This window comes from Perognathus longimembris, chromosome 16 (genome assembly GCF_023159225.1).
Source record: "Perognathus longimembris pacificus isolate PPM17 chromosome 16, ASM2315922v1, whole genome shotgun sequence".
Lineage (NCBI taxonomy): Eukaryota > Metazoa > Chordata > Mammalia > Rodentia > Heteromyidae > Perognathus > Perognathus longimembris.
The window spans coordinates 57,089,843-57,103,121 of record NC_063176.1 but is presented as its reverse complement, the minus strand read 5'-3'; the positions used below and the strand labels follow the sequence as shown (position 1 = coordinate 57,103,121).

The following is a 13,279-nucleotide window of genomic DNA, read 5'->3' as shown; positions in this document are numbered from 1 at the left end:
CACGGGGGCTCGCCAGCTTCCCTGTGAGCGGGAGCGGGGCTGCGTCGGGACCACCCAGGGCTCCCCACGGCTGCTTTCGGGGCACATGGCCCCTTGGTGACTCCGAAAGCTTGAAGGGAGCTCTGGGGGCCCAGGGTGGCGGCTGTGACCCCCGGCAGCTGTGACCCCGGCCGGCTGTGACCCCGGGAGGCCGTTGACCCCGGGCGGCCATGACCCTGGGTGACCCGCTTCCGTCGCAGCGGGCCCCTGGGTGCGCGGTGGTCCCTGACCGTTGTTTCCTGGGCTGCGGACCGGCGTGCGGCCCTTGTGGGCTGGGCTGAGGTCGCCGCTGCAGAGGGGGCTGAGTGCAGGGCGGTCGGGGGCTGTGAGGGAAGGGTCGGTCTCGGTGTGGGGGGGAGGGCCTCGGTGTGGGGGGGGGAGGGCCTCGGTGTGGAGGGGGGAGGGCCTCGGTGTTGGGGGGGAGGGCCTCGGTGTGGAGGGGGAGGGCCTCGGTGTGGAGGGGGGGAGGGCCTCGGTGTGGGGGGAAGGGTCCTCGGTGTGGAGGGGGGAGGGCCTCGGTGTGGGGGGGAGGGCCTCGGTGTGGAGGGGGGGAGGGCCTCGGTGTGGGGGGGGGGAGGGTCTCGGTGTGGAGGGGGGAGGGCCTCGTGTGGAGGGGGAGGGGCCTCGGTGTGGAGGGGGGAGGGTCTCGGTGTGGAGGGGGGAGGGCCCTCGGTGTGGGAGGGGGGAGGGGCCTCGGTGTGGAGGGGGGAGGGCCTCGGTGTGGGGGGGAGGGCCTCGGTGTGGAGGGGAGGGCCTCGGTGTGGAGGGGGGAGGGGCCTCGGTGTGGAGGGGGGAAGGGCCTCGGTGTGGAGGGGGGAAGGGCCTCGGTGTGGAGGGGGGAGGGCCTCGGTGTGGCGGGTGGGGGGAGGGCCTCGTGTGGAGGGTGGGGGGAGGGCCTCGGTGTGGCGGGTGGGGGGAGGGCCTCGGTGTGGAGGGGGGAGGGCCTCGGTGTGGAGGGGGGAGGGAGGGCTGGCGTTTGTCCAGCCCACCAGGGTGTTTTCTGTGGAGGCGCTGAGGGGGCGAGCCGGATGGGGGGGCGTGCAACAGTGACTGGGTCTCGGGGGCCCTCTGGGGGTGAGCGGCTGCGCTGGGGGACTGGCAGGGTGGACTGGCGCCCCCCACCTTGAGGCTGAGAAGACGGGGTGCTGAGAGAGCGTCAGGAGAGGGTTGTGTGGCGGCTCAGCCCCCAGCCCGGGCCCGCAGGAGGGGCTGGCGGGGAGCATGTCCCGCTCCACCAGGAGGGGGGACGGCGGGGACGTGGGCTGTGGTTGTTGCCCCTTCACGTCTCTCCCGGCCCGGGGTGGGGGGGGACGATGGGGAGCGTGAGCCCCCTCCCCTTCTCCGCTGGCGCCGCGCTGCGAGAAGAAGGCGGAGCGGCTGTCTGTCTGTCTGTGGAGGAGGCTCAGACGATTCCCTTAGGGTGTGGGCCCCCAGCCCCCCCAGCCCCCCCCCCGTGCACAGCGGGGGCGCTCCCTGTGTGTTCCTGGAAGCTGGGGCTAGGCCGGCCTGTCCCAGAGGGGGGCCTGCTTCCCACCCGTGCTCAGGACGGGGCGGGGGGTCACAGAGCAAACTACACCCCTGTCACGAGACGTGGCAGCAAGGGCACCCGGGCCGGAGGGAGCCTGGGGTCCCCAGGGAGCGGCACCCGGGCCCGAGAGAGCCTGGGGTCCCCAGGGAGGGGCACCCGGGCCGGAGAGAGCCTGGGGTCCCCAGGGAGGGCACCCGGGCCAGAGAGAGCCTGGGGTCCCCAGGGAGCGGCACCCGGTTCTTTCCAAGCGAGAAACCCAGCCCCGGTGGCTCCTCGGAGGCAGGCTGAACAGGCCGTGGAACCCAGATGCTGTGGAGGCTCTCAGAGCCGGAGGGAGGAGGGAAGAGGCGTGTGTGTGAGTGTGTGTGTGTGTGCGCGCGCACACAGCAGGCTTAGAATAGAGCCGGCGGTGGCAACTGCAATCACTCTGCGAGCCGCGCGGCGCCGCTGAGAAGCAAAGCATCCGCAGCCGCGGCGCCCAGCAGCCGGCTCGCTGCAGACCCCGCCGGCGGCAGCGCCTCGCAAGCTCTCCCGCGGCACCCTTGCCCCCGCGTGCGGGGCAGCGGAGGGCGCCGGAGCCCCGGCGGACCGCGGCGTCCTCCCGCCCCGTCCCCCCGCCCCGTCCCCCCCGCCCCGTCCCCCCGCCCCGTCCCCCCCGCCCCCGTCCCCCCCGCCCCGTCCCCCCGCCCCGTCCCCCCCGCCCCCGTCCCCCCCGCCCCGTCCTCCCCGCCCCGTCCTCCCGCCCCATCCTCCCCGCCCCGTCCCGTCCCGCGGCGCGGGCCACGGGTGACGCGGAGATGCCCAGCCGTCTCTGACACGCACAGGTGCCCCGCGCTGAGCAGGCGCCTCTGGTCTGGAGCCTGGCGCGTTACGGAAGCTCTCCTGTCCTAACATGAATCTAGAAAAAGGTCTGTCAGATGAATCCGACGTGTTTCCCGAGCAGCAGGTGAGTCGTCGCCGCTGTTGTGTTTAGTCTTGCCGTGTGGACAGCACTGCGGGAGACGTTCGCGTCTGGGCGCGGCTTTATTTGTAGCTGGTCCTGTGAATGGCAGCTGGGGAATTTCCAAGTGTTTGAAGCATAAAACCGGAGCTGCTTTTCTTGGTTTCGCCTGGAGGAGCTGAGAGCCCACAGCATCGCCAAGTGCAAGGCTGGGTCTCGGCCCGTCCAGGTCTGGGACATGGGTCCAGGTCTGGACACGGGGCCAGCCAGGCTCTCTGGGGCTCCACCTCAAATCCTGTCAGTTTCTAGAAACTGCCAAGTTTCCTTTCGCTTATCATAGTAATCCTAACGTCTTAAAGATGTATGTGAGTCAATGTGGCTGAAATAGGAAATTTCAACTAGATAAGCATGAATATCTCGTCGTTTTTAGATTGCTAGTTTACAGCTTATATCTTACAGCTGGTTCTCTTACATGCGTATATGTATGCATCCATCATATTTAACGACTGTTATATGAACTTACGAAGTTGAGCATAGAATAAAGTGTGCTTAAAAGGCCTAAGAGTGAAGAAAAAGATAAAAATCTCTATCTTCCCTTCATGGCTTTGCTGTGCTGACGCCTTAAGGCTAAAGCACCGTTGCCAGGTACTGCTTCTTCGCTGGCCCTGGTCTGGGGTGTTTGCTTCGCGTCTCACGGGCGGTGGCAGAGCAGGTGGGAGGAGCCGCCGTGTAGGAAGCGGGCGTGGGAGGAGCCCCGGCCCCCTTCGCTAGAGCCGGGCCGGGCCTGGGGCAGCCTGGCAGCCGGGGGCGTCGGAGGGCGTGCGAAGGCGTGCGCCCGGCACCGACAGGTGCCCTGCAGGCGGGAGGGTGTGAGCCGCGGGCTGGGGTGCCCCACGCCACAGACGGCGTGTCCTGGCCTCGGCCTTTGCCTCCGTGAACCCCACCTGCCTTTCCCAGTCTTTCCCAATGAGGTGTGGACGCAGTGGGCGCAGGCCCGGTGGCGGCGCTGTGTGCGAGTCGCGCGTGCCGTCCCGTCCTGGCTCGAGGGCCCGGCGGCCCCAGCTCTGCCCCGCTGGCCGTCAGCGCTGCGCTCAGCCCCCTCGGGCCCGAGCCGCTGCGTGTGGTGCGTGTGTGTGTGTGTGTGTGTGTGTGTGTGAAAGGGGGTGCGTGCTCCCAGCCCGCCCCGGGTGTGGGTTCGGAGAGGCGGGTGCTGCTTGCGCTCCCCCCCCGCCCCCACCCCAGGGCAGGGCAGCAGCAGCCTTCCTCCTTGTGCTCCCCGCATGCTTGCTGGAGGGCGGGCGTGGGGGGGGCTCGAGGCCCTCCCTGGCCGCAGACTCTGGCCGCAACTCAACTTCCTCAGCCTCCACAGACAAAGCACGCAAGCCTCTGCCTCCGCACGGCAGCCCCGCAGGAGACGGAAACTCCGGCCCCACGGGGAAGAAAAGCAGCGCACACCGACCCAGCCCCCTGCCCGCTTCTCCTAGGCTGTGGCTGGCCTGGGCGGGGGGGGGGGGGGTGAGGGGGGAGGGGGGGAGGGATCTGAGGGCCCAGCCGTGGGGTGGGATGGGAGGGCAGGGCCGCCCACAGGGCAGGGTCAGGGCTGTGGATCTCCTCCTCCTCACGTATTCGTGATTGGCTTGCTCTCCGCTTTGGTGCGCCTGGAGTGTCCGGGTGCGAGTGTTCTAGAGGGTGGGCTCGCCCCGTCCTTGTCGGGTTCTGTTCAGTATGGACCGTAGGAAAGGGCTGTGCCGTGAGCCCGGGACCGGGGGGGGTCGCACCTGGAACCCCAGCTGCGCCCATGGCCGCGTGGTGACGGGCCGCCGTGGCGGGGGGGCGGGGGGTGGGGCGTGGGGGGGCGGCGGGGGGAGGCGACGTGCCCGCTGCCCCCGCCTGCTGCCCGGCGTCGCGGCCTGGGATTGCGGGCCTCCTCCCTTGCGTCCACCCCCGACCACCCCCTGCCCTGTGTGCCGGGCCGCCACGGGCCCTGCCGGGACAGCCTGGGGTCCTGAGCTGCACGGCCGCCCCTGGGGCCGCTGCCCCCCACGTCGCTGCCCTCCCTCCCCTCGGCTGCCCCCCCCCCACGGCCGCCCTGGGGCCGCTGCCCCCCACGTCGCTGCCCTCCTCCCCTCGGCTGCCCCCCCCCCACGGCCGCCCTGGGGCCGCTGCCCCCCCACGTCGCTGCCCTCCTCCCCTCGGCTGCCCCCCCCCACGGCCGCCCCTGGGCCGCTGCCCCCCACGTCCGCTGCCCTCCTCCCCTCGGCTGCCCCCCCCCACGGCCGCCCTGACATTTGAAGCCCGTCAGGCGCAAGCGCCGCCTCCCCAGCCTCCCGCTCCTGAAAGGACAGCGCCGAGCCCCGGGCGGCCGCCCAAGCTGCCTGACACCCGCGTCAGCAGCTCGTGGGCTTGACCTTTAAAATCCGTCCCAAATTTACACCATGTTCCCTCCCTGCACGCCCCCCTCCCGCTGCGCGCTGACAGGCGTGCCCGCCCGCACGGGCCTCGGCTGCCTGGCGACCCCCGGGTGGGGGCGCAGCTGCGTTTCCCTGTCCCCCCCCAGGTGCGGCCCCCCACACGCACCCCACGCTCCCCGGAGCCCCGGGCCGGCCTGCACCCCTCGGGCGCGGCTCGGGGGACAGGGGATGGAGGCCCACCCGACTCCGGGGCTCGACAGGGCCAGAGCCATGGGAACTAGCTGCTGCTCCTGGCTGCTTTGGGGGGCTGGGCCCTCAGCGGAGGCTCAGGTGGCCCGGGGAGGAATGCCGGTCATCTCCTGCTGGCGGGGTGCTCTCTAGAAGCTGGCCCGCCCTCACCGCTGTGGGCTGTCCTGTGGGCTTGTGACCCCTGCCAGGGGCAAGAGGGTGAAGGACCACCCAGCCACCAGGGCTAAGTGCAGGGGAATGCCTTCCCCGGCCCAGTGTGGCCCTGTGGCCCTGTGCTCCGGGACGTGTGATTGGTTGCGTGGCCCTGTGGCCCTGTCGTCCGGGACGTGTGATTGGTTGCGTGGCCCTGTGGCCCTGTGCTCCGGGGCGTGTGATTGGTTGCGTGGCCTGTGGCCCTGTGCTCTGGGACGTGTGATTGGTTGCGTGGCCCTGTGGTCCGGGGACGTGTGATTGGTTGTGTGGCCCTGTGTTCCGGGACGTGTGATTGGTTGTGTGGGTCCTGTGCCCTGTGCTCCGGGACGTGGTGATTGGTGGTGTGGCCCTGTGCTCCAGGACATGTGATTGGTTGTGTGGCCCTGTGTTCCGGGGACGTGTGATTGGTTGTGTGGCCCTGTGTTCCGGGGACGTGTGATTGGTTGTGTGGCCCTGTGTTCTGGGGACGTGTGATTGGTTGTGTGGCCCTGTGTTCCGGGGACGTGTGATTGGTTGTGTGGCCCTGTGTTCCGGGATTGTGTGATTGGTTGCGTGGCCCTGTGTTCCGGGACGTGTGATTGGTTGCGTGGGCCCTGTGGCCCTGTGTTCCGGGACATGTGATTGGTTGCGTGGCCCTGTGGCCCTGTGTTCCGGGGACGTGTGATTGGTTGCGTGGCCCTGTGGCCCTGTGCTCCGGGACGTGTGATTGGTTGTGTGGCCCTGTGCTCCGGACGTGTGATTGGTTGCGTGGCCCTGTGTTCCGGACGTGTGATTGGTTGTGTGGCCCTGTGTTCCGGGGACGTGTGATTGGTTGCGTGGCCCTGTGTTCCGGGGACGTGTGATTGGTTGCGTGGGCCCTGTGTTCCGGGACGTGTGATTGGTTGTGTGCCCTGTGCTCCGGGACGTGTGATTGGTTGCGTGGCCCTGTGTTCCGGGACGTGTGATTGGTTGTGTGGCCCTGTGGTCCGGGGACGTGTGATTGGTTGCGTGGCCCTGTGGCCCTGTGCTCCGGGACGTGTGATTGGTTGCGGTGGCCCTGTGTTCCGGGACGTGTGGATTGGTTGTTGTGGCCCTGTGTTCCGGACGTGTGATTGGTTGCGTGGCCCTGTGCTCCGGGACGTGTGATTGGTTGTGTGGCCCTGTGCTCCGGGACGTGTGATTGGTTGCGTGGCCCTGTGTTCCGGGACGTGTGATTGGTCATGTGGCCCTGTGTTCCGGGGACGTGTGATTGGTTGTGTGGCCCTGTGTTCCGGGGACGTGTGATTGGTTGTGTGGCCCTGTGTTCTGGGGACGTGTGATTGGTTGTGTGGCCCTGTGTTCCGGGGACGTGTGATTGGTTGTGTGGCCCTGTGTTCCGGGATGTGTGATTGGTTGCGTGGCCTGTGTTCCGGGACGTGTGATTGGTTGCGTGGCCCTGTGGCCCTGTGTTCCGGGACATGTGATTGGTTGCGTGGCCCTGTGGCCCTGTGTTCCGGGGGACGTGTGATTGGTTGCGTGGCCCTGTGGCCCTGTGCTCCGGGACGTGTGATTGGTTGTGTGGCCCTGTGCTCCGGGACGTGTGATTGGTTGCGTGGCCCTGTGTTCCGGGACGTGTGATTGGTTGTGTGGCCCTGTGTTCGGGGACGTGTGATTGGTTGCGTGGCCCTGTGTTCCGGGGACGTGTGATTGGTTGCGTGGCCCTGTGTTCCGGGACGTGTGATTGGTTGTGTGGCCCTGTGCTCCGGGACGTGTGATTGGTTGCGTGGCCCTGTGTTCCGGGACGTGTGATTGGTTGTGTGGCCCTGTGTCCGGGGACGTGTGATTGTTGCGTGCCCTGTGGCCCTGTGCTCCGGGGACGTGTGATTGGTTGCGTGGCCCTGTGTTCCGGGACGTGTGATTGGTTGTGTGGCCCTGTGTTCCGGGACGTGTGATTGGTTGCGTGGCCCTGTGCTCCGGGACGTGTGATTGGTTGTGTGGCCCTGTGCTCCGGGACGTGTGATTGGTTGCGTGGCCCTGTGTTCCGGGACGTGTGATTGGTCATGTGGCCCTGTGCTCCGGGGACCGTTGAGATTCTTGAAGAAGCAGCCCAGGCTTCAGCAAGCCGGCGGGAGGGGCGTTTGCTGAGACTCGGCGCGTGGGCATGGCCTGTTGTGCGGGAGGGTGGGAAGCTGTGTCACAGATGCCCCCCCCATGACGAGGCAGGTACGCAGACGGTTCCAGCTCCCTGCTCCCTCACACTGGTTGACAGTGTGCGCACCGCGTGCACACGTGAGGGTAACATTCCTGTGTGGAGAGAGACGTGCTATTACCTTGATTGTGGTGATCATACCGCAGTGTGTAGGCATATCCGACGCCGTGTTGTACGCCTCAGATCAGTGTAATTTGTATCTAGTGAAAGCAAACCACAAGCACAGCCTCCAGGCTGGTTGACAGCTGCCATCCTGGGCGCCCCTTTGGGGGCACTCTTTCCAGCAGGCCCCCCACTCCACACTGACCTCAGGCCCCCCGGCTCCACACTGACCTCAGGCCCCCCACTCCACACTGACCTCAGGCCCCCCACTCCACACTGACCCTCAGGCCCCCCACTCCACACTGACCTCAGCCCCCCACTCCACACTGACCTCAGGCCCCCCGGCTCCACACTGACCTCAGGCCCCGGCTCCACACTGACCTCAGGCCCCCCACTCCACACTGACCTCAGCCCCCACTCCACACTGACCTCAGGCCCCGGCTCCACACTGACCTCAGGCCCCCCGGCTCCACACTGCCCTCAGGCCCCCCGGCTCCACACTGACCTCAGGCCCCCCACTCCACACTGACCTCTCACCCTCTGCCCCCCAGCTCCACACTGACCTCAGGCCCCCCGGCTCCACACTGACCTCAGGCCCCCACTCCACACTGACCTCTCACCCTCTGCCCCCCAGCTGCTCTTCGGGTCTTGTTTCGTCTGCCTGTTTGGACCCTCAGCACGGCAGGCGTTCCTGCTCGGCTCTGTCTGCCAGTCCCTCGTTCTCTATGGAACGTTCTCATCTCTGTCCATCTCCCTACTGAGTTTCCACCTTGACAATGGCAGCTTTCAATATCAAACATTGTATGTGGTTATCTTGCAGATCTGCCATCTTTCTTCTCTTTTGAACCACACTGCCACTTCTGGCTTTTTGCTGGCTACTGGATAGGAGTCTCTCAGATTTGTCTCCCACGGTGGCTTGTAGTCCCGGTCCTTAGCTCCCAGCCCCTGGCATAGCTAGGGTCACAGGCAAGGCCCCCGGCCCCTGGCTTTGGACCTGGTGTTTTAGTTTCTGCCCCAGGATGTGTGCGGGCTCGGAGCACGGCCGTCAGGAAGTGCCTTCCTCGTCTGTGCCCTTGGTTGGGAGAAGGGTGGTTGCTGGCAGAGCTCTGGCCGCTGCCGCGTGGGCTGCCCAGGTCAGGGCGAGGGGCTTGGCATCGCCACAGAGCATGGAGGGGCTGGGGTCCAGCGGGCGGGCCTGCCTTGGCTTTCCCGGTGGTGCTGGGGGGTGGACTGCCTGTGGTTGTGGGCAGGAGTGCGGTTCTTTTGCAAGGTCACCTCCTCAGGTTCCATCTTAGGACTCCAGGGCCTCCACTGCCCGAGTGGCCCGGAGTGGGCGAGGCCCATCGGGACTGTCCCCGCTGCCTCTTGTTCTCCAGCCTCGTGTGCCTCACAGGACGGGCTGAGCACTGGCCTTCCCCACCAAGCCCAGTCCTGGGCGCGTGGGCCAGGGGGCTTCGCAGGGCCCACAGGCGGTGTCCTGGCACGCCAACCACACCCGGCGAATCCGACCGCAGCAGAGCCGCCCGGGCGGCTTGCTCTGTGATGTCCGCCCGGGCGGCTCTGCCAGCCCCGGAGCTGGGCTGGTGCTGGGTCAGGATGCCAGCGCGAGGAGGCCCTCCTGCCCTCCCCAGTGCAGCCTTCCAGTGCCCGGCCTGTCTGCCCCGGCCCTCTGGAGGGCAGCCTGGGCCCCGTGTCTGCTCATGCTGCCACTGGACCCAGGCTGCCTCTCCCAGAACTGCCTGCAGCCTTTGTGGTCTGACCTTCCCTGTAGCCCCAGCAGCAAGCCAGCCTCTCCTGAAGGGCTGGACGCAGGCCCTGGACAGCGCCCCAACACCCCCAACACCCCCCAGCCCCCACCTTCAGAAGCAGTGGGGCTCCAGCTCCCCTTCTTCCCAGCACCTCCCTGGAGGCCTCTCTGGGCGCCCCGCCCACTCCACGCCCCCTTCTCCCCGCCTCTGGCTGGCCCCGCCCACTCTGCCCCCTTCCCCGCCTCTGGCTTGCCCCCGCCCACTCTGCCCCTTCCCCCCCTGGCTGGCCCCGCCCACTCTGCCCCCTTCCCCCGCCTCTGGCTTGCCCCGCCCACTCTGCCCCATCCCCCCACTCTGGCTGGCCCCGCCCACTCTGCCCCTTCCCCGCCTCTGGCTGGCCCCGCCCACTCTGCCCCTTCCCCCGCCTCTAGCTTGCCCCGCCCACTCTGCCCCATCCCCCGCCTCTGGCTGGCCCCCGCCCACTCTGCCTCCCCTTCCCCCCGCCTCTGGCTGGCCCCGCCCACTCTGCCCCTTCCCCCCGCCTCTGGCTGGCCCCGCCCACTCTCCGCCTCCTCCCTGCCTGTGCTCTGTGGTCCCTCCCACTCCCCGCCCCATTCCCCACCCCTTCCTTGCCTCACAGAGGAGGCCCCCGCCCCCTTTCCCCCAAAGCTCCGAGGGCCCCGCCCACTCCCTTGCCCCTCTGGGGAGACCCCGCCCACTATCCCACTCCCTGGGTGGCCCCACCCCCTCCCCACCCCTCTGGGGCGGTCCTACCCACTCCCCGCCCCCTTCCCCGCCTCTCTGGCCCCACCCACTCTCCGCCTCCTTCCGCCTGTGCTGTGGTCCCGTCCACTCCCCCGCCCCTTCACACCCCCCATTGCGGAAGAGGCCCCCACCCCGTTCCCTGCCTCTCTGAGTGGCCCCGCCCACTCCTTGCCCCTCTGGGAGGCCCTGCCCACTCCCCCCCCTTTCTGTGTGGCTACGCCCCACTCCCCTGGCCCTCTGGGAAGATCCTGCACCCGTCCGGCCCCCTCCCCTGCCTCTCTGGGCAGGTCCTGCCCCACTCCCCGCCTATCCGAGGAGGCCCCGCCCACTGCCCCCTCTCTGGGTGGCCCCCGCCCACTCCGCACCTTCCTCCCCACCTGTGCTCTCCCGCCCCTCCCCCGCCTCTCTGGGTGGCCCCGCCCCACTCCCCCACCTCCCTCCCCACCTGTGCTCTCCCGCCCCTCCCCGCTTCTCGGGTGGCCCCGCCCACTCCCCACCTCCCTCCCCACCTGTGCTCTCCCGCCCCGCCCCTGCCCTCTCGGGTGGCCCCGCCCACTCCCCACCTCCATCCCCACCTGTGCTCTCCCGCCCCTCCCCCGCCTCTCGGGTGGCCCCGCCCCCGCCTCTCGGGTGGCCCCACCCAGTCTCCACCTGTGCTCTCCCGCCCCGCCCCCGCCTCTCGGGTGGCCCCGCCCAGTCTCCACCTCTTTCCCCACCTGTGCTGTCGCCCCCGCCCCCGCCCGCGCCCCGCGGCTCCGCCCCTCGGGGGCCGTGGGCGCGTGGGTGGTGCCCGCGGGCGCCCCGCGGGAGGGGAGGGGTCGGGTTCCAGCTGCCCCGCCCTGGCGGTGCTCGGCTCGGCGCCGGGGAGAGGCCGGGCGTGCTGGGATCCGTCCTTTTCCAAGGAGCGGGACGCGCGCTCCCCCCGGGGCCAGTCACCCGGCGGGGGCGGAGCGGGCTCCCAGGTGGGGGCCGCGGCCGGCCGGGCTGACTCAGGTCCCCGCCCGCCCGGCCCCGCGAGTCCCGGTCCGCCATGAGGCCCAATTAACTCATGTCTCTCTCTCTTCTCTTTCAGTCGGCAACTGTGTCTGACGGCGGTAAGTCCCCTCTATGACCTCCTACTTTCCATGCCGTCCCTCACCTGGTGGAAACGCTGTGCCCGGCTGCGGCCGGGACGTGGTCTTTGCCTTCCCCGGCCCCCCTTCGTGAGAGGCTCCTGGTCCCGGGGGCCGGGGCGCGCGCGGGGAGGGGAGGCCGGGGCCGGGGCCGCGCGCGGGGAGGGGAGGCCGGGGGCCGGGGCCGGGGCGCTCGCGGGGAGGGGAGGGGAGGCCGGGGCCGGGTGCGCGCGCGGGGAGGGGAGGGGAGGGGAGGCCGGGGCCGGGGCGCGCGCGGGGAGGGGAGGGGAGGGGAGGCCGGGGCCGGGGCGCGCGCGGGGAGGGGAGGGGAGGCCGGGGGCCGGGGCGCGCGCGGGAGGGGAGGCCGGGGCCGGGCGTGGAGAGGGGAGGGGAGGCCGGGGCCGGGGCGCGCGCGGGGAGGGGAGGCCGGGGCCGGGGCCGGGGCCGCGCGCGGGGAGGGGAGGCCGGGGCCGGGCGTGGAGAGGGGAGGGAAGGGGAGGCCGGGGCGCGCGCGGGGAGGGGGAGGCCGGGGCCGGGGCGCGCGCGGGGAGGGGAGGGCGCGCTCCCTGCCGGCCGCATGGTCAGCTTCAGAGCCCTCACCGCGGTTGCCTGGTCTCCTCAGGTAGGAGAAAGGTGAACCGAAAGCCCCCAGGGAAGAGGAATCAGACATCTTCCTTTTGTTGTGGAGACTCTGGGACCAGTCGAAAGAGGAACTGGCCAGAAATGTTTAGTTCAGTCTAGAGCTCTGGTGTGATCCTTGTCAACTTTCCTTCCATTGTTTTGTAAAAACTGAAAGTGGTGGGGAGTTTTGTCCAGGTACTACTCGTTCCTCGCAGACCTCTTGGTGCTAAGTTGTCCCGCAGCTGCCGCCTGGGGTGTTGTCTGGAGTCGGGAGGAGGGAGGGGAGGGGAGGAGGAAGGGAGTGAGCCGGGCCTGGAGCTCCAGGTGAGGGATGGAGCCTTTGAATCAAAGGCATTGTATTTCCTTCTGTGTATCGTGGGCCATAGTGGTTGTGCCCCTTAATCGGTCCTGAGCTGGAAGTGTGGAAACTTCCTCCATCAGCCGGCCCCCCTGGACCGCTGGGAGAGGGAATGTAAAAATGCAGCATGTCGGTCTGATCCTGTGACGTTCTTTATTCACCTCTGTTGGCAGGAGATGGACACAGAGGGCTGGCGGCTAGGGAGTTTGGTGATGGCTTCTGCCCTTCTACCCTCCCAATCCTGGTTCTGGCCTGCGCTCAGGCTCCTCCCCCCCCCCCTTCCTCTAGGGACTCCACGACACTCTTGGCCTCACGCCCTGGACCACTAGGGATGGCTCGGGGCCTCTCTCTGCCATGGCGGGTGGACACTGGTTCTCCTTTCACTGGTCTTCCCGTTCTCTTGCTTTTCTAATTGCAGTAGTGAGAAGAACGTGTGACTATCTAATATGATTTAATATGCATGTCGTATTATCGCTGTTGTCACAGGTAGTGGTCCTGAGGCTGAGAGTTGATCAGAGTCTGCTGGACCTAGCAGGGGAGGCCCCAGGGCTCACCTGGAGGCAGCCTCTGCCCCGGCACAGGGGCGCGTTAGCGCGTTCCCCCTGCTCCCACAAGGCCCCCCTCCTTCCCCCCTCCCCTCTCCCTGGTCATCCACTCCCACGCACCATGCGGTGAGGTGAGGAGCGGCGGGGCGGGAACTGGGGTGTGAGTCCACAGACATTTTTATAGTCTGGGTCAGCGGTAGACGCCAGCTCATGCAGGAGCCTGGGAACCGCGGCTCTGCACAGCTTCCGTGGGAAAAACGTGCTCCAAGCCCCCGCGGGATGGACGGGCTCCGCCTCGGGAGGCCCTGGCTCTGCGTGCGCGAGGGGCGGCTGCCCCCCTCCCGTCCCGGGCCTCGCGATCCCCACTTGCAGACACTTCTTGTTCCACTGCTTTGCTCCAGGCACCTCGTGGTGCTGCTGTTTGAAGTCTTGGTTAGCAGGTGTGGTTTTTACTTGCTCAGAGGGGAAGGGCTGTACGGTGCCTTCTCTGAGGCCAGAGACC

At 68.5% G+C, this 13,279-nt stretch overlaps 1 protein-coding gene across 1 annotated transcript in view; it reads left to right on the top strand.

Moving 5' to 3' along the window:
• The window catches only part of Rgs12 (regulator of G protein signaling 12), a 51,786-nt gene that overhangs the window by 24,453 nt on the left and 14,054 nt on the right, over positions 1 to 13,279 (top strand). The window contains 1 exon segment of the mRNA XM_048364160.1: positions 11,214 to 11,235. Within this exon segment, the coding sequence (XP_048220117.1) occupies positions 11,214 to 11,235 (22 nt within the window).